The sequence below is a fragment of the Gossypium raimondii genome, chromosome 1 (genome assembly GCF_025698545.1).
Source record: "Gossypium raimondii isolate GPD5lz chromosome 1, ASM2569854v1, whole genome shotgun sequence".
Classification (NCBI taxonomy): Eukaryota; Viridiplantae; Streptophyta; class Magnoliopsida; order Malvales; family Malvaceae; genus Gossypium; species Gossypium raimondii.
The window spans coordinates 36,030,674-36,058,007 of NC_068565.1; the positions used below are offsets into that span (position 1 = coordinate 36,030,674).

General features: G+C 36.0%; 1 protein-coding gene across 1 annotated transcript; it reads left to right on the forward strand.

The window, feature by feature from the left end:
* Positions 1–20,761: 20,761 nt before the first annotated feature.
* Positions 20,762–25,212, forward strand: LOC105785706 (probable sulfate transporter 3.3). The gene is made up of 13 exons (XM_012611833.2): positions 20,762–21,157; positions 21,245–21,293; positions 21,396–21,603; positions 21,716–21,887; positions 22,095–22,160; positions 22,819–22,932; positions 23,036–23,152; positions 23,662–23,788; positions 23,869–24,155; positions 24,242–24,432; positions 24,533–24,615; positions 24,735–24,811; positions 24,949–25,212. Exons 1-13 carry the CDS (start codon positions 20,852–20,854, stop codon positions 25,108–25,110), a joined length of 1,959 nt encoding a protein of 652 aa, XP_012467287.1. The 5' UTR covers positions 20,762–20,851; the 3' UTR covers positions 25,111–25,212.
* The last annotated feature ends 2,122 nt before the right edge of the window (positions 25,213–27,334 follow it).

The following is a 27,334-nucleotide window of genomic DNA, read 5'->3' on the forward strand; positions in this document are numbered from 1 at the left end:
TATTTTGATTTATCGTTTAGATTTATTGATACTTTTGAAAACTATTTAATATATATAATATTTAAAAATACAAAATAATGAAATTAAATAAATTTTAAATATAAAATATATTTATCAATTATAAAAATATTCAAAATAAACTTTATAAATAAAATTCATCTTCCAACAAATTCAAAATAAACCAAAAAAAAATACCACTTAATATATTAAGCAATAAGATTATCCGCAACAAATCATTACATATTAAATATATAATAGTCATAAAAACACACGTATGAAGTTGTTCAGGAAGGGCAATTTATCATTAAAAGCCTAATTTTTTTTAAATTTATTGAAATGGACCTGGTATTTTATTATTTACCGGAATGGACCCTTTTCTCCTAAATCGCGTTCACGTTAGTGTGATGTCAAGGGACATGTCAGCAAATCGCGTCCACGTCAGCGCAGTTTGCTGACGTGGCAGCAAATCGTGTCCACGTAAGCGCGTTTGTGTCCACGTCAGCAAAGCGCGCTGACGTGGACGTGATTTGCTGACGTGTAGCGCGCTCCTGGGGACGCGATTTGCCTCGCGCGTGAACAATGCAACGGTCATTTTTTTGACCATTGCCCTCCCAACGGTCCAAAAAAAACCTATAAATACCCCCCACCCCTTTTTTTCGCAAACTAATCCTCTCTCAAATTTCCTCTCAATTTCATCTAAATTTCCTCTCAATTTGCTTTCAAATTCCTTCCAAATTTCTCTCAAATCCATATTTAATCTCAATTTGCTCTCAAGTTCCTCTTAAATTTCTCTTAAATCCCTATTTTTAAATAATTTTAAAAAAATATTTTTTTTATTTTTTTAAACCGTAAAAATTTGTACGATTTCAACAATGGCCAAAGAATTGACTTGTCTTGATAAGCAGCACATATCGGTGAAACAAATGAAAATGGTAAGCGTTAAATTTAAATTTTAAATATTATTTAAGAATTTTTTATTTATGCATTTTTAGATAATTATTAATTTATTATTTGTTATAAAAGTCTGTAGATCGGATATTGGAATGCAATATCCGGAATATGCATGCTCCTCCATCACCGTTGGTAGAGAACTACCTGCGGGAAGCGGGTTTTTGGCACGTGGCGAAGGTAGGCCGGGGATGCAAGGTGGACCTGAAACTAATCAATGCGTTGATCGAGAGGTTGAGACCCGAGATGCACACATTCCATCTTCCATGTGAAGAGTGCACTATCACATTGGAAGATGTCATCTACATTGGGATTGCGGTGGGCGGTACCCGATCATCGTCCGCGCCCAATCTAGCGATTGGGGAGCGGTGTGCTACGAGCTTTTGGGCGCTATTCCGGAGAAAATGGACGGAGGTAAGATCGAGATGGGCTGGTTACGAGACACATTCCCGGATCCGGATGAAGATTCAACCAAAATAGAAAGAATCTGATATGCTCGGGCATACATTCTTCAGTTAATTGGAGGTTATCTGATGTCGGACTCGTTACGGAGCCGCGTACATCTAAGATGGCTGCTGAAACTCGTTGATTTTAGAGCAGCTGGTGAATTAAGTTAGGGGTCTGCCGTCTTGGCAACGTTATATCGGGAGATGTGCGGGGCGACGCGACCGAGGAAAGCAAAAATCGGAGGTTGCCTGTCACTACTACAGTCATAGGCACGGTTTCGCTTTCCATTTCTACGTCCTCGAGTGGACCACCCATATACATTCTCACTCATAACGAGGTAAATTTTATATTAGATTTTACAATTACTATGTAGATTTTTTAAAATAAAAGTATGCTAAAAATTTATTTAATTAGGTGGAACCATCCGGCAAGTCATGCTCGGTTACCTACCTCTCTTGAAGATATACGACTTCTATTAGACCAATAGTCGGAAGCACATGTAAGTATTAAATAAAATTGATATTTCCATCATTCGCTAGTCGATTGGTATTTAGTATTTAGTATTTAGTATTATGTATATAACTAATATTTCTATCATGTTCATATAGTTTCAATGGACACCATACGAGGATCCGGCAATTCGAGCAGTAATTCCGAATGAGTTCTTACAAAATCCAAATGCTTGGCACGCAAAAGTCGCGTTAATCAACTACGCGACCGTGGAGATGCACTAGTCAGACAGGGTGTTACGGTAATTTGGATGTAAACAACCAATTCCCGTGGAACCTGAGGTGTTTGACGATCACCACAAAATCGACATTCGACAATTGAATACGGATTGGCTGAGATTCTGGTCCGAGTACATCCAAATGTGGGAAGATCTGTATGATTATATACCTATTGGGGAACCGATCATCTTTCCGGAGTTGCGTGCGTGCCAGAATACATGCCATGGTTTAGGATCCATGGCAAGCCATATTTACTGTCGCCAGAGGAGAGGCAGCGGCAATTACGTGTCCAAAGGGAAAGACGCGGGCCTTTAAATCCAAGACGATAGGACGACGACGCTAGCCCCTCAACGAGGCCCAGACATTCACCCGGCCCATCATCAGCGGCCATTCAATCACCAAGCCCAACGAGAGCACCAACATAGTCACCCGATCGAACAGTTCAACCGATGATACCCACGCAACCGCCTTTTCAGATGATGCCAGGTGCGTTTCCTAGCCCTTTTATGTATCCTAACCCTTATATGTTTCCTTTTCCGAGTCCTATAGCAGGTTGGAGCCAATGGCCCGGTTCAGCTCCATTTCCTGTGACGCCGAGTGGATCGCCGATGTATAGGCCAGCGACGCATGAGAGATCGCAAGAGGGGCCGTCAGAGAGCTCTTCTTTTTACCAATCCCCACCACCATATGGGTTTCAAACACCGTCGCCGTTGGTGATGCAAACACCTCCACATTCACTATTCTATCAATGTGGCTCATCGTCCCAACTCCGACAACCAGATGCCCTACCGGAAGAATCAGAATCCCCGCCGGAAGAACCACAACCTCCGCCGGAAGCTGGACAAAGGAGGAATCCAGCGCGTAACCGTCGACGGCCGCCATGTGGCACTGAATCCGACTGGCACAGACATTGATTTTTGTATTTAAATTTATTTGTTCAAATATTTTGAATATTTTGATATTATTTGATGTAATAAAATAGAAATTTTTTTGAGTTATTACTTAAAAACCCTAAATTAATTTATTAAAAATTATAAATTTATAATTTATAATTAAATGCATAATTTAATTAACAAACCTTAAACCCTTAACCTAAAAATCCTAACCCTAACCCTTAACTTAAAAACCCTAACCCTTAAATTAAAAACCCTAAACCATTAACTTAAAAACCATAAACCCTTAACCTAAAAACCCTGACCCTTAACTTAAAAACCCTAAACCCTTAACTTAAAACCCCTAACCCCTTAACTTAAAACCCCTAAACCCTTAACTTAAAAACCCTAACCCTTAATTTTAAAACCCTAAACCCTTAACTTAAAAATCGTAACCCTTAACTTTAAAATCGTAACCCTTAAATAAAAAACCCTAACACTTAACTTAAAAACCCTAACCCTTAACTTTAAAACCTTAAACCCTTAACTTAAAAATCGTAACCCTTAACTTTAAAATCGTAACCCTTAAATAAAAAACCCTAACACTTAACTTAAAAACCCTAACCCTTAACTTTAAAACCTTAAACCCTTAACTTAAAAACTGTAACCCTTAACTTTAAAATCGTAACCCTTAAATAAAAAACTCTAACACTTAACTTAAAAACCCTAATCCTTAACTTAAATATAATTTGATAATTTTACTAACCATTAATACAATTATTAGTTAATAATTTTACATTCACATAATGTTAGATTTGGAAAAATGTTTTGACTGGTACTAACAATTAATAATTTGATATAATTTGATAATTTTACTAACAATTAATACAATTATCAATTAATAATTGAAAAAATATATTTTTTTACAATTATATTTAACTATTGCGATTAGGGCATGATCGACTTGTATGGCCTGGATTCCTACACCATCCGCACAACTTCTGTTGACTGGCTGTTTCTCGGATATCCATATTGTTACGTATTCTAGTCGAGCAAGGTCGACCCTTTGGTTTGCGACGCAATTCTCTATCTCGTAACAGCTTAAAAGGAGCAAGAGATAGGACGTCCACTTACGTTCATCTAGAACCGGTGGGAAAACGTGTCTCCAGACGTTGTACATGTTTTCTAAGTTGTACAATTCGTCCACATAGCTCATCGGATCTAGACGGAGATTCTGACAAGCTGCAATAACATGAGCGCATGGATAACGAAGTGCATCAAACATCCCACAGTCGCAAGTCCTATTTCGCAAGTGTACACGATATTTCCCTCCAACAACACCTTCGTGCGGTCTGTCAAACTCTGTCACGCGAAACCATAAGTTGGCTCGATCGTGACACACTGTGTGCATGGTGTTTGCCCGCACCTTGGCCTTGTTAATTTCTTGAACTACCTTACTGCACCATACATGGCCTCCCTGCATCTGGTCTGCATAACTTGCTGCTCGCTTTGGAAATAGCGCCGCCAAATAAAAATATGTCTCTCGCACAACCGATGTTATCGGTAGATGACGCGTTCCTTTAAGAACAGAATTTATGCATTTAGCCAGGTTTGACGTCATATGGCCATATCATAGGCCGCCTTCGTATGCTTGTACCCACTGTTCGAAACGTATGTTACAAAGGTTGTCTGCCCCTTCTCCGTTAATTGAACGTAAAATTGCCAACATCTCATGAAAACGGTCTTTATTTATTTCATACTCTGCCAATATAAGTTCATAGCGAATATTACATACCACTTCTACCAATAAAACTAATTCAAATTGACAAATGAAATAACACAGATATAGACTAAACACCCATGTTGGTCACTTGTCGTCGTTCGTTCTTAGATGGATATTGCCTGTAGTAGTTGGAAGCAATGTGTCTTAGCCAATATCGATGGTGTGTGTGCTGCCATAAGCTTCCCTGTCGATCAAATGCAGCTAGTATACCGGCGCCCCGATCTGAAATAACACAGATATCAGGTTGGGGGCACACATGCCTCCTTAACCTAGAGAGAAAGAAATATCAGTCATCAAATGACTCTCCCGGTGTTATTGCAAATGCAATTGGAAGAATTCTCCCACCGTCATCCTGTGCCAATGCAAGCAATAGCCGATGAGTATACCTATCAAACATAAATGTACCGTCAATTTGTACCAATGGCTTGCAGTATGGAAATGCGTCTCGGTATTGATTAAAGGTCCAAAACATGCTGTCGAAACTATTTTTTGAAAACAAAAATTTAGTTATCGACTTTTAAGAAAACAAAAATTGGAGTCGCCACCAATCTTTGATTGAGGTGTGATCGGCCCACCTTAAAAATTATTCTGGTCTACGAAATTTGAGATAACGAGTTCGGGAATCAATTACATACGAGGAAGGGTTAGCATCCTCGTAACGCCCAAAAATCGGTACCAAATTGATTATTTAATGTCTTAGTGACGAGGGTTAAAAAGATTTTTTTTAAAAAAAAAAACTCCAATGATGAAATCTAAAAAGAATAATCAAATGTTTAGGTCAAACGAAGAAATCGAAACCCAATACGTTAGGGTACAATTTCTCAAAATCCCCAAACTTTGAATATCTCTTTTATTTTAGGGAAAATCTTCATCTCGAGAAAACAGTATGTCATACCCAATGCGTTAGGACATAACATGTTGAATTCCCGAAAATGATTTTTTATTTATGCGTTTTGAAAAAGAAAATTCTCGATTATTTAGGATTAATAAAGAAAATCAGAACCCAATACGTTAGGGCTCGATTTCCTCGAAAATCCCGAATATCGAATATCACTTTTATTTTGAAAACCTTTGAATCATAAATAATGATTTTAATATTTTGACAAAATCAAAATATATTTTGAAAATATGTTAAAAATGTTAACATAATCTGAAGCAAATATTTTAATTTAAATTATACGTATATATGCATCCTCAAAATATAAGTATGATACATTAATAGATTCTAAAACATGTATATTCATATATTGGAACAGGTATATATAATATACATATATAAGAAAATAAAATACACCAAACAAAGCAACAACCAGTCAAGCAAAACCTATAATAATTCTAGAAAGTACATCTATATATATATATATATATATATATATATATAAAGAAGGTATAAACATATATAGATTATAAAATATGAAAATATAAAATTATAAAAATATAAATGTATATAAAAAACTATGAAAAGAAAAGAAAATATAACATATACATACTATGTCTATGAATTTAAAACGTTTAAAATATACCTTTATATATTAACATATATATATGCACGTATATATAAGAATAATAATAATATACGATATAATAAATAATAAATAATATAACATATATGTGTATATATATAAAAAGAAAAATAATAATAATAATATAATTATGATATGTACATAGTATACATTTAAAACATTTTAAAAATATCTATATATGTATATAGTATATATTCAAAACGTTTCTTTAAAAAAATATGAATATTAATATGCATACGCATATATAAATAAATACAATAATAGTACTATATAATACTATATAATATAATAATAAACTAACAATGATGTAAACAAACAGTATTAATAATTTAATTAAAAGAAAACCTAAAATAGTAAATTAAGGATTAAATTTAAAATAAAACAGAATTTGAGAACTGAATTTGAAAAAAAATAAAAAACAAGAGGAGGCGTAATTTAAAACACGCGCAGCAAGGGAAGGGTCAGAGGAATAACTTTCCCAAAAATCATTGCGCAATGTGAGACTAAATCAAAACAATAATAAAAATTTAAAAACACTTCAAAAGCAAAGGGACCGATTTCAAAAATATCCCATTTTAAAGAATTGCGCGGACCCTCCCTGGGTCGGATCGGGTCAACACGAGGGCATTTGGGTCCATCAATATGGTGCCGTTTCTGAAATGCAATAAAACAAAATTTTCTTTTAAAAAAATTTCATTTTTCATTTTAAAACAAAAGAAGAAGGGCTCTGCTAGGGTTTTCCTTAACCTAGGCCATCCCCAAGCCGCCGCCTGCTCCACGGCAGATCTGAGGCCCCTCCGACTTCGACGGTGATGTGATGGCACTCCGACGACACCCCCAACGGTAAGTTTCTCTTCTTTCCTCTCTTCTTTGTTATTTTTATAACAAAAAATAAAAAAAAAGAAAAAGAACTACAATCCCACAGATTCTAAAAAAAACGAGATACCTTCAAAAATATTTTTTTCTTTTCTGTTGCTTTCTCTTTTGTATTTTCTTTGATGTTTTTCAATACAGAAACTTGCTAACCCCGTTTAGAAAAATCCATTTGGCTTTAATAGCCAAAATAAGGGATTCAAAACTCCAAAAACTACTTTATCTTTTTTTCCTTTTTTCCCTTGTATTTTCTGCTATTATCTTTGTTCATGGTCATGATTTGTTGCAGGTGAAAGCATACTGGAGCGCGGGGCAACGTGTGCGACGTGCAAGGGTGACGTGTGCGACGTGCGGGAGCTGCTGCGGCGTGGGGCGATAGTGGTGCCGCTTTGCTGCTAGGCCATTTAGGGTTTGTGCTGTTTTATTTTTGTTATGGGCTAAGTTTGGGCTAATTTGGGTTTAATATAGGCTTGGGTTAAATGGGGTTTAGTAATGGACTTCTAATTTTAAATTTTGGATCACTGAAGCTTTAGGCTAATTGGGCCGTGTAAAGGGTTTTGGGCCCCGGGCAATAATTGGGTATTACAGCTGCCCCTCTTTGCTCGTTGTCATGTAATAGGAATGGAGCAAAGACTAAAAAGCCCAATTTTGCCCGGTCATGCTGGACCTTGGTGCTCTTCTTCTTCTTTAAATAGCATCATTCCCTCATACTGCATCTTCAGAGGTATAGAAACTAATGCTTCAATCCACCCCACTGCAACGTCAGGGAAATAGGACTTAATCTTGTAGCTTCTCAAAAGCACAAAACTTGCCATCTCTAGTCTGCTCCACCGTAACTTCAGGGAGATAAGACTCGTAGCTTCAACTTATTCTGCTACAACTTCAAAGATGAGTCTGATGCGATCTGCTCTACTTCTTCAATTTATCTAATTACAATGTCGAGGAAACAAGATCCGCCGTCGTAGCTTCAATCTGTTCAACTGCACCGCTAAGGAGGTAAGATCCGTCGTTGTGGCTTCAATCCTTTTAATTGGGCTGTCGGGGAAACCAGATCCGCCGTTGTGACTTCAATCTGCTCCACTGCACCGCTAGGGAAGTAATATCCGCCGTTGTGGCTTCAATTTTTTTAATTGCGCTGTCGGGGAAACCAGATCTGCCGTTGTGACTTCAATTTGCTCCATTGCACCTCCCGGGAAGTAAGATCCGCCGTTGTGGCTTCAATCTTTTTAATTGCGCTATCGGGGAAACCAGATCTGCCACAGACTTCAATCTGCGCCCTTTGACCGCCAGAAGTAAGATCCGCCGTTGTGGCTTCAATCTTTTTAATTGCGCTGTCGGGGAACCAGATCTGCCGTTGTGACTTCAATCTGCTCCACTGCACCGCCAGGGAAGTAAGATCTGCCGTTGTGGCTTCAATCTTTTAAATTGCAATGTCAAAGAGATAGGATTCGCTACCCACAGCTTCAATCCGCTCCACTTCAACTAATCCAAGCCTTAACGCTAGAGAGATAAGATTCGTCGTCGTGGCTTCAATCTTCTCCGCTACAATGCCAAGGAAATAAAAATCTGCTATTTTCAACCTACTCCACTGCTGTTCAAGAAGATAAGGCTGAAGTTTTACCGGTTTGTTCTCTAGAGAACATGACCTGTATAATTCAAATTATTAACCTAATTATGCCTAGTGATTAGGATGTCATGATCAAAATGAATCAAATACTCCTAACTAAAAGTGTATGAATGACATTTGAATTTTTCGAGAATGATCCTTTTTTATCACTTAGGCAGTCATTACTCAAAGTTTATTAAAGCCGAATCACTGACGCACTACAACGTCCTCTTGCTCGGCTAGCATCTCCAAAAAACACTCAATCAAATTGCCTCCCACTGTGAACTTCAAATTTCAATCTACTGGGACGCAAAATTTGTACCATCTTTTTCCCGCTGTAACCCAAGGGTAGAAAAATCTTGGCCTTTTCTCAATCCTCATCTATCGCAATTCAAGGATGCAGAATGTGAAGCTCTTTGGTCTTTTATACCAATCTCAATGTATCATACCAAATGCCCATGCATGATGAAAGATTCTCTTCTCCAAAGAAACCCCTTTTTATTGCTTGGTGATCATTACTTGCTTGTTTATTGACGCTTTATCACCAACACAACATCTTGTCACTTTGTTCAATCAATGTTATGACAACAAAATCTAAAGGGATAGTCTCAATTTAGACCTTTCCTTCCCAGATATTTCAACCTTTAAACTTGGTGCGTTCTAAACAATGTCATGTTTCAGGTTACTGTATTATTTAGAAACTTCTAGAGTAATATGCAAAACTTCCCTTGTGAAAGTTTTATTGGTCCATTAATCATTATTTTAATGCAACATACTTGCAAAAAGAACAAAATGATAAAATAGAATTGATTTAAGAGCATAGCTCGAAATGAATAGAATATCAAAGATAGTAAAGATAAAAGAAGAATGGATTGGGAACACGTATCTTGAAAAAGAATGAAGTATTCCAAGAACAAACAATTCAATAAAAATAGTTTGAAAACTAGGTGCCCCAGATATCGCAGCTTGAACTTCTCTGTGCAAACTTCCTGAAGACTATTCTGAGTTTGACATGTGCTTAGGAGATCTACAATACTCTGTCCATGCTCCAAGATGTCGCGTACCCTTTCCTACTGATTCAGGCATAGCAAGATCACCACATGCCCCAATCTGATCAAAATTTGAGTTACTCTTATTACCTCATGCCCCATTTTGATCAATATTTGAGTCGCCATTTTCGGGTTTTCAACTCAAATCCCCTTTGGTCTAAGGCGCCCTTTGCAAGTTTTCACCTTAGCCTCTCCATTTTTACTTTTTCCATTTTTCATTTTTCATTTTTCATTTTCATTTTTTCACATCTTTTTTCCTCTATTCTTCTTATTTTTTTTTGCGACTCAAAGTGCCCTTTGTGGTTTTTTACCTTGGTACTCTTCTTTTTTAAGCGAAGCATTTCTTGACTGAATCTGAGTTTACAGGATTAGACAAGTTTTTTACTATCCATCTCACTCAAGATCAGTGCTCTTCCGGAAAATGTCTTCTTTACAACAATAGGACATTCCCAATTTGGCACTCATTTTTCTCTAAAATCCTTTTGTAGAGGAAGGATCTTTTTCAATACCAGGTCTCCCTCGTGGAATTCTCTAGAACGAACCTTTTTGTTGTAAGCTCGCATTATCCGTTTTTGGTACATCTGACCGTGACGAATAGCCTTTAGCCTTTTTCCTTCAATTAAGTTCAACTAATCGTATCGAGATTAGATCTTCATCCTACTTCAGCTCAGCTAATACCCGGAGAAAAAGAATTTCAACTTCAATGGAAAAAACCATAATAAGCTAAAGAGAAAGGCATTACCCCGGTGGAGGTTTTTTGTTTCTTTTTGTTTTTATTTTTTATTCTTTTTTTCTTTTTCTTCTTCTTCTTTTTTTTCCTTTTCTTTTTTCTTTTTTTTTTGCATTGAATCTGCACTCATAGTATTAGGCAAGTCCTAGTCATCCCTTTCGATCAGAATCAATATTATTCCAAATAAGGTCTTCCCCATAAGATCTTCCACTTTCATTTTGCATGCGAAAGATCTTCTTTGGCATCAGGTTTCTCTCATAGAGACTTTTGGGGCGAAATTTAACTATGACGAGAAAATTTTAGATCTTCCTCTTCAATTAGGATGAAATCCAACAAAAATACAGAAAAATGACAACTTGACTTCAATGCGATAAGCCAGAGAAGAAGGTATTACCTTGACAAAGAATTCTAACTGCATCGTTCATGATGTGAATCTTGAACATACTGCAAATTTTTTAACGTTGTGCTATTGCTCAGATTACAATATCAGTGCTTAACCTGGGCATATCCTGGTATAACCATGCGAAGACATCTTTGAACTCTTGAAGTAACTTAACAAGGTCTTGTTTCGTTTCTCCGATTATGCATGTTCTCTTAAAGTCACAATCTCCATTGTCTCTTTAAGAAGTAAAATTTAATCTCTTCTTGCTCTACCATCCTCAACAAGTCTGGAGATAAGCTACAATCTATGTCATCTTCAAAGTCATGAGATCCCTCTAAACACATGTCTTGCTCAAAAGGAGATTCTAAATCTGTAGCAGTGTCATTCAAGTCATTGATATCTAGGGACCTATTGTAGGTACCAAAGAATATACAAAGAATGTATGAATTTATGAATAATTATTCGTACAACATGATTATGAATGAATGAATGAATGAATGAATGATTTAGAAGAAAAAATCTAAAAGAATGAAAGAATTGTAAAGAATAAAAGAATATTAGCTCAAAAAATAACCACAATGATGTATTAAAATAATAACTTTCAGACATGAGCCTATTTCACAAAGGTGTTCTTATCACTTCTAAGCTAAAAGCAATAAAAGTGTTCTGAACATTACTCTGAGTAAGCTCTAAAACTACAGGAATTTCCTCCGCAATCCAATTATTTAGAACATCTCCAAGTTGATAAGGGTGAATATCTAACCAGTACCATTTTCAATTGTGTATTCATATATGGCATTGATGTGAATGCCTCTCAACACTTCTTCATACATCACATTCACCCCATTATCAATCATGATTAGGTAGCATATTTTCTGCACTGGATGAATCATCAAATTTGACAACGCCTATATTAATGAGTTTTTCAACCATCTTTTTGAATGCGGTGCAATTTTCTATCGAATGCCCCTCAATTCCCGCATGGTATTCACAGTGAGCATTTGCATTATACCATTTAGGAAATGGAGGCAACATTGGTTTCAAATAGAAGGGAGACACCACATGTGCATTAAATAGGCTTTGATATAGCTCACTATATGACATCGGTATAGGCGTGAACTGAGGCCCTTCTGTATTTGTCTTTGTATAAGATTCTTACTTTAAAGGGCCCTGATAGCTGGTAGTCTTCGTCTTTGGCCGACCCACAGTGATGGGTTTTGAGTAGCCCCTGTTATATCTACCTACATGATCCCCCTTATTCCCATTCTTCCTTGGGGCCTTTAAAGTATTGATTTGAGAGTTCCACTCTCGCCCTTTCCATTTGTAACGATCTTCGAATTGTTTTGGGAACTCCACCCTCGCCTGTTCTATTTCTGCTTGATCATCAATGACAACAGGATTATTTAAATTTCCTATCGAGTTAGAACCTGAGCTAGTCTGGAAATTCACCGGTGTCGAGGTGCTGGTTTGATATTGAGGTCGGATGTTAACAATTACCCTTTGTGGATATGTATTTGGTTGTGCTTGGGTAATTGTTGGGGTGAAGCCTGAATGATATGTAGGGTCCTTATTATTATCCCCAAAGTGGACCACTGGGGTCTTTCCTCTTTCTAACACTTTAGCCAATAACTGGGTTAACTGGCACATTATATTTCTTTCGAATTCTAACAACTGATCTCTCATATCTTGCTGAAATTTGGTCAATTGCTCCTACATCCGCACTTGCATTTGCTCTAATTTCTCCAACCTTTGGTCCATTTCTCTAGTCTTAGCTTGGATGCCGTGAGGGTGTTGGTTTTCCAAATTAACTGAAATAATTTTACTTAATTAGGCTTTTTCAATGGATTTTAATGCATATGATGTCATGTAATGCGAATGCATGAAATGAATGCATAAGAGACGTTGATTCTGATTCAATTCCATTTAGAAAACTTCACTAGAAGACAAACTTCTTTACATAAAACAGATGCATGTACGGCCTCGCCCTCATACTCCAAGAAACATCAACCTCTTACTTCATCTGGATGTTTAAGGTAAATCTCGCAAATTTCCAATGAACAACACTACTAGCTCCTTTTTGCTTGATCTTGGTTGCAATCCATCGTCTGCCCATCCTTGCAAGGCTTATTAGCTTCTTTAAGGAAGTTGGAATGTCGGTAGCTTTCGAATAATCAGCTTGAATCCTCGGGCCACGAAGTAAGTCATGAACTCTTCCATCACCCTTCTCGTGTTTCTTGGGATATATTCAGGCAACTGTATTATCTTCCATTTTATCAAGAAATCCGTATTCCATGATAAGCTTTCTAAGTCAATAATCAAACTTGAATCAACATTTCTTTTCCAAGATGCAAATGCAATGCAATCATAATCAAAACAAAACAAAACGGGTTAGTACAAAACAAAAACAAACAAGAAAATAAATAGAGTACCTACTCGGGTGACCTCTAGGAGTTTGGCATAGTTCTACCTAGGGCGAGTTCCTAAGGTTCACTATATGTGGTTTGGCTTCTAAAGCAAGGGTACCCGAACCAGCAGATTCATCGGTCTTCACCCATTATAGGCTCATATGGACTGAGTTCGGTTCAGGGGAATACAATTCCCTATGGCTGCACGGAGATAAAAATCTCACCAAGACATAGGCACGAATGTATCCCGAAAGTGATCCACTATCCTGCACGGAGGTGAAAACCTCACGAAGGAGCAGCTTCTCACTCCCACTTAGTGGGGTAAAATTGACCATGAAATGCAAAATGCAAATAAACTAACAGACTTAGACCAATTAAGCAAATACATAACAATGGAAACCAATGAAGGCAAAGGGGAAATCATGAATTGTAAAACAAAATTTGACTTTTCGACCAAAAGACAAAAATTAATCAATTTACGGTTCGACTCTCTAACCCATCCCCAGCGGAGTCGCCAAGCTGTTGAAACCATTTTTTGAAAACAAAAATTTAGTTATCGACTTTTAAAAAACAAAAATTGGAGTCGCCACCAATCTTTGATTGAGGTGTGATCGGCCCACCTTAAAAATTATTCTGGTCTACGAAATTTGAGAGAACGAGTTCGGGAGTCAGTTACGTACGAGGAAGGGTTAGCACCCTCGTAACGCCCAAAAATCGATACCAAATTGATTATTTAATGTCTTAGTGACGAGGGTTAAAAAGATTTTTTTTAAAAAAAAACTCCAATGATGAAATCTAAAAAGAATAATCAAATGTTTAGGTCAAATGAAGAAATCGAAACCCAATACGTTAGGGTACAATTTCTCAAAATCCCCAAACTTTGAATATCTCTTTTATTTTAGGGAAAATCTTCATCTCGAGAAAACAGTATGTCATACCCAATGCGTTAGGACATAACATGTTGAATTCCCGAAAATGATTTTTTATTTATGCATTTTGAAAAAGAAAATTCTCGATTATTTAGGATTAATAAAGAAAATCGGAACCCAATACGTTAGGGCTCGATTTCCTTGAAAATTCCGAATATCGAATATCACTTTTATTTTGAAAACCTTTGAATCATAAATAATGATTTTAATATTTTGACAAAATCAAAATATATTTTGAAAATATGTTAAAAATGTTAACACAATACTGAAGCAAATATTTTAATTTAAATTATACGTATATATGCATCCTCAAAATATAAGTATGATACATAAATAGATTCTAAAACATGTATATTCATATATTGGAACAGGCATATACAATATACATATATAAGAAAATAAAATACACCAAACAAAGCAACAACCAGTCAAGCAAAACCTATAATAATTCTAGAAAGTATATTTATATATATATATATATATATATATATATAAAGAATGTATAAACATATATAGATTATAAAATATGAAAATATAAACATTATAAAAATATAAATGTATATAAAAAACTATGAAAAGAAAAGAAAATATAACATATATACATACTATGTCTATGAATTTAAAACGTTTAAAATATACCTTTATATATTAACATATATATATATATGCACGTATATATAAGAATAATAATAATATACGATATAATAAATAATATAACATATATGTATATATATATATATATAAAAGAAAAATAATAATAATATAATTATGATATGTACATAGTATACATTTAAAACATTTTAAAAATATCTATATATATGTATATAGTATATATTCAAAACGTTTCTTTAAAAAAATATTGAATATTAATATGCATACGCATATATAAATAAATACAATAATAATACTATATAATACTAAATAATATAATAATAAACTAACAATGATGTAAACAAACAGTATTAATAATTCAATTAAAAGAAAACCTAAAAAAGTAAATTAAGGATTAAATTTAAAATAAAACAGAATTTGAGAACTGAATTTGAAAAAAAATAAAAAACAAGAGGAGGAGTAATTTAAAACACGCGCAGCAAGGGAAGGGTCAGAGGAATAAATTTCCCAAAAATCATTGCGCAATGTGAGACTAAATCAAAAAAATAAGAAAAATTTAAAAACACTTCAAAAGCAAAGGGACCGATTTCAGAAATATCCCATTTTAAAGAAATACGCGGACCCTCCCTGGGTCGGATCGGGTCAACACGCGGGCATTTGGGTCCATCAATATGGCGCCGTTTCTGAAATGCAATAAAACAAAATTTTCTTTTAAAAAAAATTCATTTTTCATTTTAAAACAAAAGAAGAAAGGCTCTGCTAGGGATTTCCTTAACCCAGGCCATCCCCAAGCCGCCGCCTGCTCCACGGCAGATCTGAGGCCCCTCCGACTTCGACGGCGATGTGATGGCACTCCGACGACACCCCCAACGGTAAGTTTCTCTTCTTTCCTCTCTTCTTTGTTATTTTTATAACAGAAAATAAAAAGGAAAAAGAAAAAGAACAACAACCCCATGATTCTAAAAAACGAGATACCTTCAAAAATATTTTTTTTTGCTTTTCTGTTTCTTTCTCTTTTGTATTTTCTTTGATGTTTTTCAATACAGAAACTTGCTAACCCCGTTTACAAAAATCCATTTGGCTTTAATAGCTGAAATAAGGGATTCAAAACTCCAAAAAACTACTTTCTCTTTTTTTCCTTTTTTCCCTTGTATTTTCTGCTATTATCTTTGTTCGTGGTCATGATTTGTTTCAGGTGAAAGCATGCTGGTGCGCGGGGTAACGTGTACGACGTGCAAGGGCGACGTCTTGCGACGTCTGGAGGCTAACTGCGGCGATGAAGGCGATAGTGGCGCCGCTTTGCTGCTAGGCCATTTAGGGTTTCTGCTGTTTTATTTTTGTTATGGGCTAAGTTTGGGCTAATTTGGATTTAATATAGGCTTGGGTTAAATGGGGTTTAGTAATGGACTTCTAATTTTAAATTTGGATCACTGAAGCTTTAGGCTAATTGGGCCGTGTAAAGGATTTTGGGCCCCGGGCAATAATTGGGTATTACACATGCATTTGAACACTTAGCATTCACGTAGCAATCGGCCGTTGTAGTACGCATGTTCCGTTTCAAGGTCTGTGATGGCACTTGGGATGTATCTCTCTAGCACTTGACACCACTGCCATATTTCATTATATAAGGCGTCTCACCCACTATACATCTTCTCCAACGCCTTTTGCTTAGCTATCCAAGCCTTGCGGTAAGAGGGCGTGTACCCCATTTGGCTACGGATATTGGCAATTAACACCGGCACTGAAGTCCTGAGATCTGTTTTTACCGTGGGCAGTATCATGCTAGCTAACATAGCTGAATCCATCTTGGGATGATCTTGTGAAACACCTATGAACGAAGTACATTAAATAATGCAACATTACATAATAAAAGTATTATTCGAAATCATCAATCTGTACTGCAAAGACATGTATGTGGACCTTTGTACTTTTTAATCTCCCACAACCCTGTCCTTTTCCTTAACGAGGCGTAGATTTTCCATGAACATGTGCCGTCTTGCACCGCACACTTCGCCTCAAACTTATCAGATTTGGATTTAACGACGTGGTAGTTAACATTATTTTTGATGCTATGTTGTTTCAAAGCACCAATAAAACTATCCTTGTTGGTAAACTGATTACCAACTTCAAATTCACCCGAATCTAGCCCTGAAGTTGTACGATCACGCAACCGGTGTGGTAGATATGAAAACACTAACGCATCATTTGCAGACAGATCGACATTATGCATGTGGGCTGGAGGTGAGTATGCTCTAAATCGTGGATTTTCTTCTTCATCTGAACTCCTTTCAGCATCTTCAGGTTTTATTGGAATAGGCTCCGATTCAGAAAATAAGCCAACTTCTGCACCATCGGGCTCGGGCTCTCGAGGTGGATCCACATCGGAGTCATCTTCTAACCCACAATCATCTGCAGCGTACGAGGTCCCCTCACTAGTTGACGTCATAGGGAGTACATCATCCCTTCTTCTGGGCATTTTATAACGTCCCCAATTGGATGTAGATTGCCAACCACTAGAACTTGATGCTGTTCCCCAATACGTATTTCCAGCATCAAACATCGAGCCACCGACGTACATGTCCCATCCACCGACAGAGTGTCTTGCGAGGGATGTGCATTCAACACCGTTACCAAACATGGGTTGTTTCGTGTTTTGTAACCCACTAACCGAATGTCGGACATGGGTCGTGTATACATCTCGAACACCAGTCGCAAGTACATCATTTGGCGATATAAATTGTACATATAACTCAATATAAGGTGCTCTACTAGCAAGATGAGTTTGCACCATTGCCTCCAAGCTACGAGCACCTTTTATGTCAAACGAGTCATATGTCATCGGATCAACAGAAGAACAGAATCGATACGTAATAGACAAAACTTTCATTGGCGTCGTTCCGAAAATTTTACGCCTAATTCTTTTATGAAGTTCTGTCAAATCTATGTTCTGGTTAAAAACCAGTTGCACCGTATTCTCCGACAAAAAAATAACACCATTCTCGGTGTGGCAAACCTCACCATCATAGTAAATAACAGCACTAATACGTTCACTCATATTTGAAACTCTAACCTTCTTAGCCTCTCTAAACTGTTTTTGCTGTGACTTATGCATTCTGAGAACATTTTTTGCCTCATTTATAGCCTTAGCCCAAACATGCTACTGTAGCAAAAGCGCGTCCACGAGGGTGCGATTTCATAAATTCTTCTCATAAAACATCCTGCTAGAAGCGATTTTATACTGTTTGCTCAAAAACGTCAAGTCGAAATTATTTTTCCAAGACCTACTGTAGCAAAAGCGCGTCTACAAGGGTGCGATTTCACAAATTCTTCTCAAATAGCATCCTGCTTGCAGCGTTGTTTTATACTATTTGCTCAGAAACGTCAACTCGAAATTATTTTTTCAGGACCTACTGTAGCAAAAGCGCGTCCACGTGGGCACGATTTCACAAATTCTTCTCATAAAGCATCATGCTTGAAGCGTTTTTTTAAACTATTTGCTCAGAAACGTCAACTCGAAATTATTTCTTCTAGGACCAACTGTAGCAAAAGCGCGTCCACGAGGACGCGATTTCAAAAATTTTTCTCATAAAGCATCCTGCTTGAAGCGTTTTTTAAACTATTTGCTCAAAAACGTCAACTCGAAATTATTTTTCCAGGACCTACTGTAGCAAAAGCGTGTACACGTAGGCGCAACTTCAAAAATCCTTCTGATAAATCATCCTCCTTTGATTTTATCTTAAAAACCCATAAACACGAAACGTAATCCAATTTTGAATAAATTTTAATTAATTTAATTACGAAACCCTAAACCCTAATCCCTTATTTATTTACTTTTTTCTCCAAAAACCCTAAAAATCCTAAAAACCCTAAAAATCCTAACCTGGGAAACACGGTGAAATCGCCTCCCCAGGGGCGCGCTACATGGCAGCAAATCGCGTCCACGTCAGCGCGCTTTGCTGACGTGGACACAAACCGCGCTTACGTGGACGCGATTTGCTACCACGTCAGTAAACCGTGCTGACGTGGACGCGATTTGCTAACACGTCTCCTGACATCGCACTGACGTGGACGCGATTTAGGGAAAAATGGCCCATTCCGATAAATAATAAAATACCGGGCCTGTTTCGATAAATTTTAAAAAAATTGGCTTTTTTTAGTATTTTGCCCGTTCAGGAAGCTTTTAGAGAATTTCTCTCTCTCTCTCACTCTTTTCCTTTTGTTGGTTATATGAATGATTCTTTTTAATTTTTTAATTTTCTATTTTAAAGTTTAAAACGGGTACATTTAATGAGATAAAGTTTTATTATTTGTTATTATAAATGAAAAAATTATTAATTTTATACTTTATAAATAGTATTAGTGTTAATGTAAAGTTTAGTCGATACAATTAAAGTTGGGTGAAACATAATTTTTAGACTTTATAAACAGTGAGTTGATTGTTCTAATTGAATATAATATAATATTTTATGCTTATAATATAATATAATATTTTTCATTTATAATATAATACTCTTATAACTATATAAAAGATTTAAGAACTAAAAAATTAAATTAAATGTTTAAATGAATTTTTAGAAAAAATTGTAGGCAAAATAATTCATTATGCTTACAATTTAAAAGGTAAGAGAATTTTATTTTTATTTTATGTTGGTCACACCTCTAGTGAGGTGTTTCAATTTTCAAATATATGGGCCTCCAAAATTTTAACGGCAGGTTAGATTAGATGGCCAGTGAATGCAGTAGGCTCTCAAGGCTAAATTAATAATTTTAATTTTTAGTTTGCATATGGTTTTATTTCTTATTTAATATAATATAATTTTAATGTGTATTAATATTTAATATAATATAATATAATATAATATAATTATTTTAATAATTATTTAAATAAATGTAACCTTAATTTTTGGTTAATATAAATATAATACTAATTAGCATTTAATAGTACATAATTTTATTATATTATCACTTAACATTAATATATTATACCTACACTATTATAAAATATAATAAATTAAGGGTGAGTATTTGGTATATTGGTAGTATATTTTTTTATCCCATAATTATTTTTTAAAAATTGACATGTCTTTTTTATTAATATTTATTTTTTATTACTATACTCTTATAAGACATTTGTTAACCTCTTAACCTTACTTGTAGGTATACCTAACATATCTCACACCAATGTTACCCAAGCAAAAGTTACTGTATCCAAATGTAACCCTAGTTGGAACTCCTGATATTCGAGCCAACTGAGCTGGCCATTGATATCCCATCAGAAAAACATTCCATCTTCTGCCTGCATTAAAAACATGCAATATATGAATGGTATTGGCATACCCCTTCCTTATGGGAGCTGAAATATGTTACTATCCTCATCACGTTTTGCTTAATTTACTTGACGTGATTAAAGTGTTAACCCTTTAATTCTCACACTTCTCATGAATTTATTCATTCCGTGGGTACATATGATCTTGACTCATTTTGTATCCAATAAAACATACCTTTAAATTTTAATTCAACCCATCATTTTTTATATATAATTTTTTTAATATTTAAATTTTTAAATATTAACATTTATAATTTTCATATATTCCTAAATTGTAACTTTTCAAAAGAGGGATTACACATTTAAATTATCTCTCTACCACAACTTATTGCACGCAAGACTCAAAGAAGCAGGAAATTTAAAAAAAATAAAAATAAAGTAAAAGTGGGATCACTATTCACCAACAATGGCTTATTGATAAGGCTCACCCCTCTTTCTCTCTCTTCCTCTATGTGTTAGAGTTTAGACATTCTATTCGACAAGTACTAGTTTGTTTGTTCGCGGTCTTTACACACATAAATTGATTTGATTTGACGGGCCCTTACATACATAAATTGGAGCATTGCTCAACCGAAACAAGCTAACACCTATTACCAAGTTTCTTTGTTCTTGCTTCTATTTCTACTACTACTACTACCATGGAGTACTCTAATTCTAGCAACACGGAGCAGCCTCAAACCTGCCTTGAAATAACCATGGAGGTTCACAGAGTTGTCCCACCACCCCATAAGAGCACCATTCATAAGCTTAAAACCACGCTCAAAGAAACTTTCTTCCCTGATGATCCTCTGCGCCAATTCAAAGGACAACCTACCGGGAAGAAATGGATTCTTGCAGCTCAATACATCTTCCCTATTCTCCAATGGGGTCCTCATTATAGTCTCGGTCTCTTCAAATCTGATATTGTTGCCGGACTTACCATTGCTAGCTTAGCCATCCCCCAGGTTTTGCTTTTCAGTTCATCTTTTTATCTATAATCATCTATCAATGTTTTTTTCCATTTCTTTGACCTCTCAAATTCTTTACCTCAGGGAATCAGTTATGCTAAGCTTGCTAATCTACCACCAATTGTTGGCCTCTGTGAGTAACTCTGCCCTTTTAATGAAGCTTGTTTGCAGCTTTAAGATTACTGTTTGATTGGATTTTGATTTGGTAAAGCTTGTTTATTCCATACCGGTCTAGATTCCAGCTTTGTGCCTCCTCTTGTATATGCTGTACTTGGAAGCTCCAGGGACCTTGCAGTAGGGCCTGTTTCCATTGCTTCACTTATACTTGGATCCATGCTTAGACAAGAAGTATCCCCTGTCAGTGATCCTGTCTTGTTTCTTCAACTAGCTTTTACTACAACTTTCTTTGCTGGTCTTTTCCAAGCTTCTTTGGGATTTTTAAGGTGAAGTCGTTTTTTCCACCTTTCAATATATATAATTTTAATTAATCGTTCTGATGTTTTTTTTTCTTCTTTTTATTATTTATAACCACGTTCTGATGATTTCTGGCAACAGGCTCGGATTTATCATTGATTTCCTCTCGAAGGCAACACTTATCGGTTTCATGGCAGGGGCTGCTATAATAGTTTCTTTACAACAACTGAAAAGCCTTCTTGGAATCACTCATTTTACTACAAAAATGGGTTTGGTACCTGTTTTGAGCTCTGTTTTCCACAACACAGAGGAGGTAAATGGTATTTTAATCTGCACTCTGCACTAATCCTTTCATGTAAATGTCACTTAAATGGTAACTGCTTCATTACTTGGTCACTTTTGCTTTCTCTCATCATTTAACAAGCTTGGTTCAAGGTTCCTTCATGGTAGAGCAACTCTTTTGTCTGAATTTTATATTCGTTTCCATCACAAATTTATGGGATTTTCTTCTTCTTTGCAGTGGTCTTGGCAAACAATACTGATGGGGTTTTGCTTCCTGGTGTTCCTGCTAGTGGCTAGACATGTTGTACGTTCTTATTACTCATCTCTTTGTCTTCAAGTCTGAAGTGGAATCTGGTCTTTTTCTCTCTCAAAAGGGCGCTACTAACCGCCTTAAAATCGAACTTGACACTCAAGACAAAATCCGCCCCCCCAACCCCCATTTATTTCAGTGTTTAATTGGATGGTTTCTATGATTCTATCATCTACAATTCACTGTTTTCTAATATCTGGCCCCCAAAAATATTCATTTCACCAATCAGAAAGGTAAAAGGTTGATGATTTGTCTCTTTTCTGCTCTGCATGGGTAACACATGTCATGTATTGCCATGGTCTGGGTGGTCATAGTGTTTTCTAAATGATTCATTATTAATTATTTCTTTGCAACCTGGGGAAAATAAGGGAACATTTGAGAAACATGGTCTGGGATCCTCGCAGGCAAGCTTAAAACATTAAAACTTTAAGCTTGTTTCTGCATGTTCAACATGTATGGGCTCCACTACTTCTTTTGCCTTAGCCCTTATGGACTTGGTTCACTTTCCTTTTCTCTTTTTCCTGGTCTGGAACAAGATTTAGTAATGATGCAATCATAGCAATCCAAAGGGTCCTACATGAAAGGGTCAATACACTGTTGTGCAAGTCTTACACTTGGAATATGCATTGACTTGGGGGTGTGTGCCATGCAGAGCATGAAAAGACCAAAGCTGTTTTGGGTCTCAGCTGGTGCTCCTCTTGTTTCAGTCATCCTCTCTACGCTTCTGGTTTTTGCATTCAAAGCTCAGCACCATGGCATCAGTATAGTAAGTTTCCAGGGTCCCCCACTTAAGTAACTCTCACATTTTGCTTTCCCTTTTCCTTTTGTCCTTCTTTGGCTGACTGTTAATTGGTTTGCCTACTTATTAGATTGGAAAATTGCAAGAAGGATTAAATCCTCCTTCATGGAATATGCTGCAATTTCGTGGAAGCCACCTTGGACTGTCAATAAAAACTGGCCTTGTTACTGGCATTATTTCCCTCACTGTAAGTCCCCCCCCCCCCTCCCCCCCAAATTAAACTGATACCGCATTAAAAACAAATAAAGCCACCAACTATAATTAGCAAAGCAATAACTTGGCATAGCTCTCTGAAAACCAAAATAGATAACAAAGCAAACCATTTAAGGCTTGATGTGCAGGGGAACATGCATACAATAAATGATGGCCAGTTGCCCCCCACAGATTTATTTTGAAGTTGGAAACTGAAACAAATTTGGCAGACCAAACTATACCATTCTTGTAATATTGATGAGCTAATATCTGCCTAGTCAGATTATTGAACAAGTTAATGAAGGAGGTAAAAGTTTATCCTACAGGACACCCCTTGGTATCCTGACTTGGCCTGGAGTTATATGGAAGTAGAAGGACAATAATTAAGACAACTGGTTCAATTTGCAAAGGCTAAAGTACCAGTTAATATAATGGAAATAGATTAACAGTGGTTCAAAACCTCTAATCAATAATATAATCAGTTCAATATTTCCTGGTAAACAGGAAGGCATTGCAGTAGGAAGGACTTTTGCTGCTCTTAAGAATTACAAAGTGGATGGTAACAAGGAAATGATGGCAATTGGGCTGATGAACATGGTTGGCTCCTCCACTTCTTGCTACATTACAACTGGTACACATCTACTCTAGCAGGCAATTAGTCTTTATAAGTCACTTTTTAAGCGGCTATTAACTTAGGTAATTCGATATCAGGTGCCTTCTCTCGATCAGCGGTTAATCACAATGCAGGAGCGAAAAGTGCAGTGTCTAACATAGTAATGTCGATTACGGTTATGGTGACCCTTCTCTTCCTCATGCCTTTATTCCAGTACACCCCAAACGTGGTGTTGGGAGCTATCATTGTGTCAGCTGTAGTTGGCCTTATAGACATTCCAGCAGCCTGTCAAATTTGGAAGATCGACAAATTTGATTTCATTGTGATGTTGTGTGCTTTCTTCGGGGTTATTTTCATCTCGGTCCAAGATGGTCTTGCCATGGCAGTAAGTTCTCTTCTCCCACCTTCTCATAATATGCAATCCCACATGTCAAACCTGTAAAGTTATGAGAATATATATCAATGAACCAGGTTGGGATGTCTATTTTCAAGATCCTCCTGCAAATTACTAGGCCAAAGACAGTGATGTTGGGGAACATTCCCGGGACAGATATTTTCCGGGATCTTCACCATTACAAAGAATCGATGAAGATCCCGGGTTTCCTTATCCTAAGCATTGAAGCTCCTATCAACTTCGCTAACTCCACATATCTGAATGAGAGGTTGGTTATCACTTTACACATTTTGTAATACCTTACCTATCTTTAGATTAATTATTCTGTATCTCTACTGTGTAATTGGAAATGGGCTTCTTTTACGAAGGATCTTGAGATGGATTGAAGAATATGAAGCCGAAGATCATAAGAAGCAGTCAAGCCTTCAATTTGTGGTTTTAGTGATGTCAGGTAAGCAGTCTCAACCATGGAAACAGAGCAATGATGCTGGTATTTGTGGCTAGTCTGCAATAAAAAACAAGAAAAAACTCAAAATCTGCATATTCTCTGTTGTCCATCTTTTTTTCCAGCGGTGAGTGCCATAGACACGAGTGGCGTATCAATCTTTAAAGAACTGAAGAAAACAGTGGAAAAGAAAGGAGCTGAGGTGAGTTCCCAATCTGCAAAAACAATTTCATTATGTATGTATGTATGTATGTATGTATGTATGTATGTATGTATGTATGTATGTATGTTTTTCAAGTTCAAAAGTGTGAGACTTGTTTTCTATTATTGACATGGCAGCTTGTGTTGGTGAATCCTTTGGGAGAGGTGATGGAAAAATTGCAAAAATCAGATGAAGCAGGGGATTTCATGAGACCAGATTGCTTGTTCTTGACAGTAGGGGAAGCTGTTGCGACGCTTACAGCAACAATCAAAAGCCAGGTCTCCAATCATGTAGTATGAACAAAACCAAAAATGTAACTCCACAAAAGCTATCATGTTCTGGTGTTTTACAATGAGAATATCAAAAGTATTTCATAATATTAAAAAATATATATTTATCAAGCCGTTTGGTTTTCCACATATTTTCTCTCTGTTCACTATCTTCCTACTTCCCTTCTTGTCTTACTACTGCAAAACATAGATTCAATGACCTTGCATTTGGTTTTGCGTTCCAATAGAACATAAGATAAAATGTTATACATTCCCTAGACTTTTAGGCTTTTTTTTTTAAGTATCACATTGGCTGCCTCCCTCACTACCCTCGCGGATGACGAGGGAGAAATCAACAACTACAGACAAAAAATGATCGAAAACTATATTACCGTGTGGTGTATGCAAGTATGACAGGTTAGTTGTAATGTAATTATATAACGGGTACGAAAGTACTCTGAGGATCGAACCCAAAAGAGTCAGCGATTAAGGAAATTATAACTACAAGTCTGCAGAATAAAGAGTCTAACTAACTAATTGTTAAACACTATAGTACGACAAGCAATGAAATAAAAAATAATTATAATAATTTATCAACTAATTAACACAAGGACTAAATTATAAATTATGCAAAGTTACTAAATTGATCAATGAATAATAAATGGTGGTTAATTGATTTTGATGTGGTGGGATCTAAGTTGCTTAAATTCCTAAAGTGATTCCGTTTTACCTCTCGGCCTCAATTTTACCAAATTAGACAAATTAGTTCGGTTTATCTCTTGACCTCACCGGCTAACCTGGGTGATGGTCACTAAACTAACTATAAATACGACAAAGGCAAGCGCACCTATCGAACAATAGTATAGCTATGGTGAGTAGGGAATATCGTATCCACGAGGACTAAAAGTATTAGTAATTACTGTCTTCTTATTACCTAGCCAACAAATTGGGGTGATGTGTTTAATTCTAAAATTACCAAACTAATTTATCTAAGAATGCAACAGAGAATGAATAGGAAAATAATCGAAGATAACCAATGAGATAGACAATACCCAGGAAAGAATCCACCTAGACTTCACCTATTATTTTGAATCTGAATTAAATGATTTATTCACTTGTGACTTGATCCGTAGAAATCCCTAAATTATGTTAATATCTCTTTCAAGAGTAAGAACAACTGACCTTAGGTTGATCCGTAGAAATCACATTCACTAATTTGCATAATTAATCATCCAAAAACGCATTAAGAATGAGATTAAAATGTATTACTTTTATAACTTATCAAACCTGAGACTTATCAAATTGGTGTCCAATAAGATCTCATCTTGGTCTCACTTATTTTGGTTTTCCCTTAGGGAATCAATCCTAAGTTTTTAAATTTATTCAATTTAGTCTAATTTTTTTGCAACTCAGTCCCTCATCCAAAAATTAACTTACTCACATCTCCATCAACCAACTCCCTTATAATTTAGTTATCCATGCTAAAATCTAAGTAGCAAACAAGCAAGAAAAGGAAATGACAGCCATTAACATAAAAGCTTGAGAAAAAATGAAAGATAGGATATTTACTCTATAAAACTTATAAGAAAAGTGTAGATGAACATTCAACAGTAAAATGAAGTACACAGAACATAAAAGTTGAAGTCTTTAAAAGATTGGACAACTTATTATTGCCAAACTTCAAAGCATACAAGTTTTCAAGCTTGTTCCGCAATGTGCCCACATGTGTCTCTTGATCCATGTGGTTATAAACATTCTCTTCAACAAATTGTTGAATAAAACCACACTTATTGATGCTCAAATTCTCACTCTTCAACAGTTTTTGACTTGGGCTTTTGAGTAGCAAAAATACGAAAATGTAAAGCCTTCCCAAACAAAAGATTTTTCATTTTGTTTCGCCAAAGTTGATAATTTGTGTCATTTAACATAATCATCTTACTAGTGCTAATTTCTATGATTACCAAACACGATAACTAAGCTCTTGATACTAGTTTGTCTAAACGAAACCAAACCCAATGAAACAACGCGAAAGCACGATCGATATTCTTCTGCTCTCGAAAAATCAATTCAGTAATTATGACAAACCCAATAACACAATATATATGACAATTTGTGCAAATCAACCACAATATCGCAAGCAAAACTAATAAATCGAGAAACAATTTTTACGTGGAAAACCCTTTTAAAGCAAAGAGAAAAAACCACAAGATTAGAAAGTCCTTTCTACAAGATCACAATCAAGCCATCATAAAGA

What these genes read in the sequence shown, in the direction of transcription:
- LOC105785706 (XM_012611833.2), top strand. Translation starts at nt 20,852, where the DNA reads ATGGAGTACTCTAATTCTAGCAACACGGAGCAGCCTCAAACCTGCCTT. An exon ending in TGCTAGTGGCTAGACATGTT is followed by an intron (nt 22,161 to 22,818) that starts GTACGTTCTTAT and finishes TGTGCCATGCAG; the next exon opens with AGCATGAAAAGACCAAAGCT. An exon ending in AGCACCATGGCATCAGTATA is followed by an intron (nt 22,933 to 23,035) that starts GTAAGTTTCCAG and finishes CCTACTTATTAG; the next exon opens with ATTGGAAAATTGCAAGAAGG.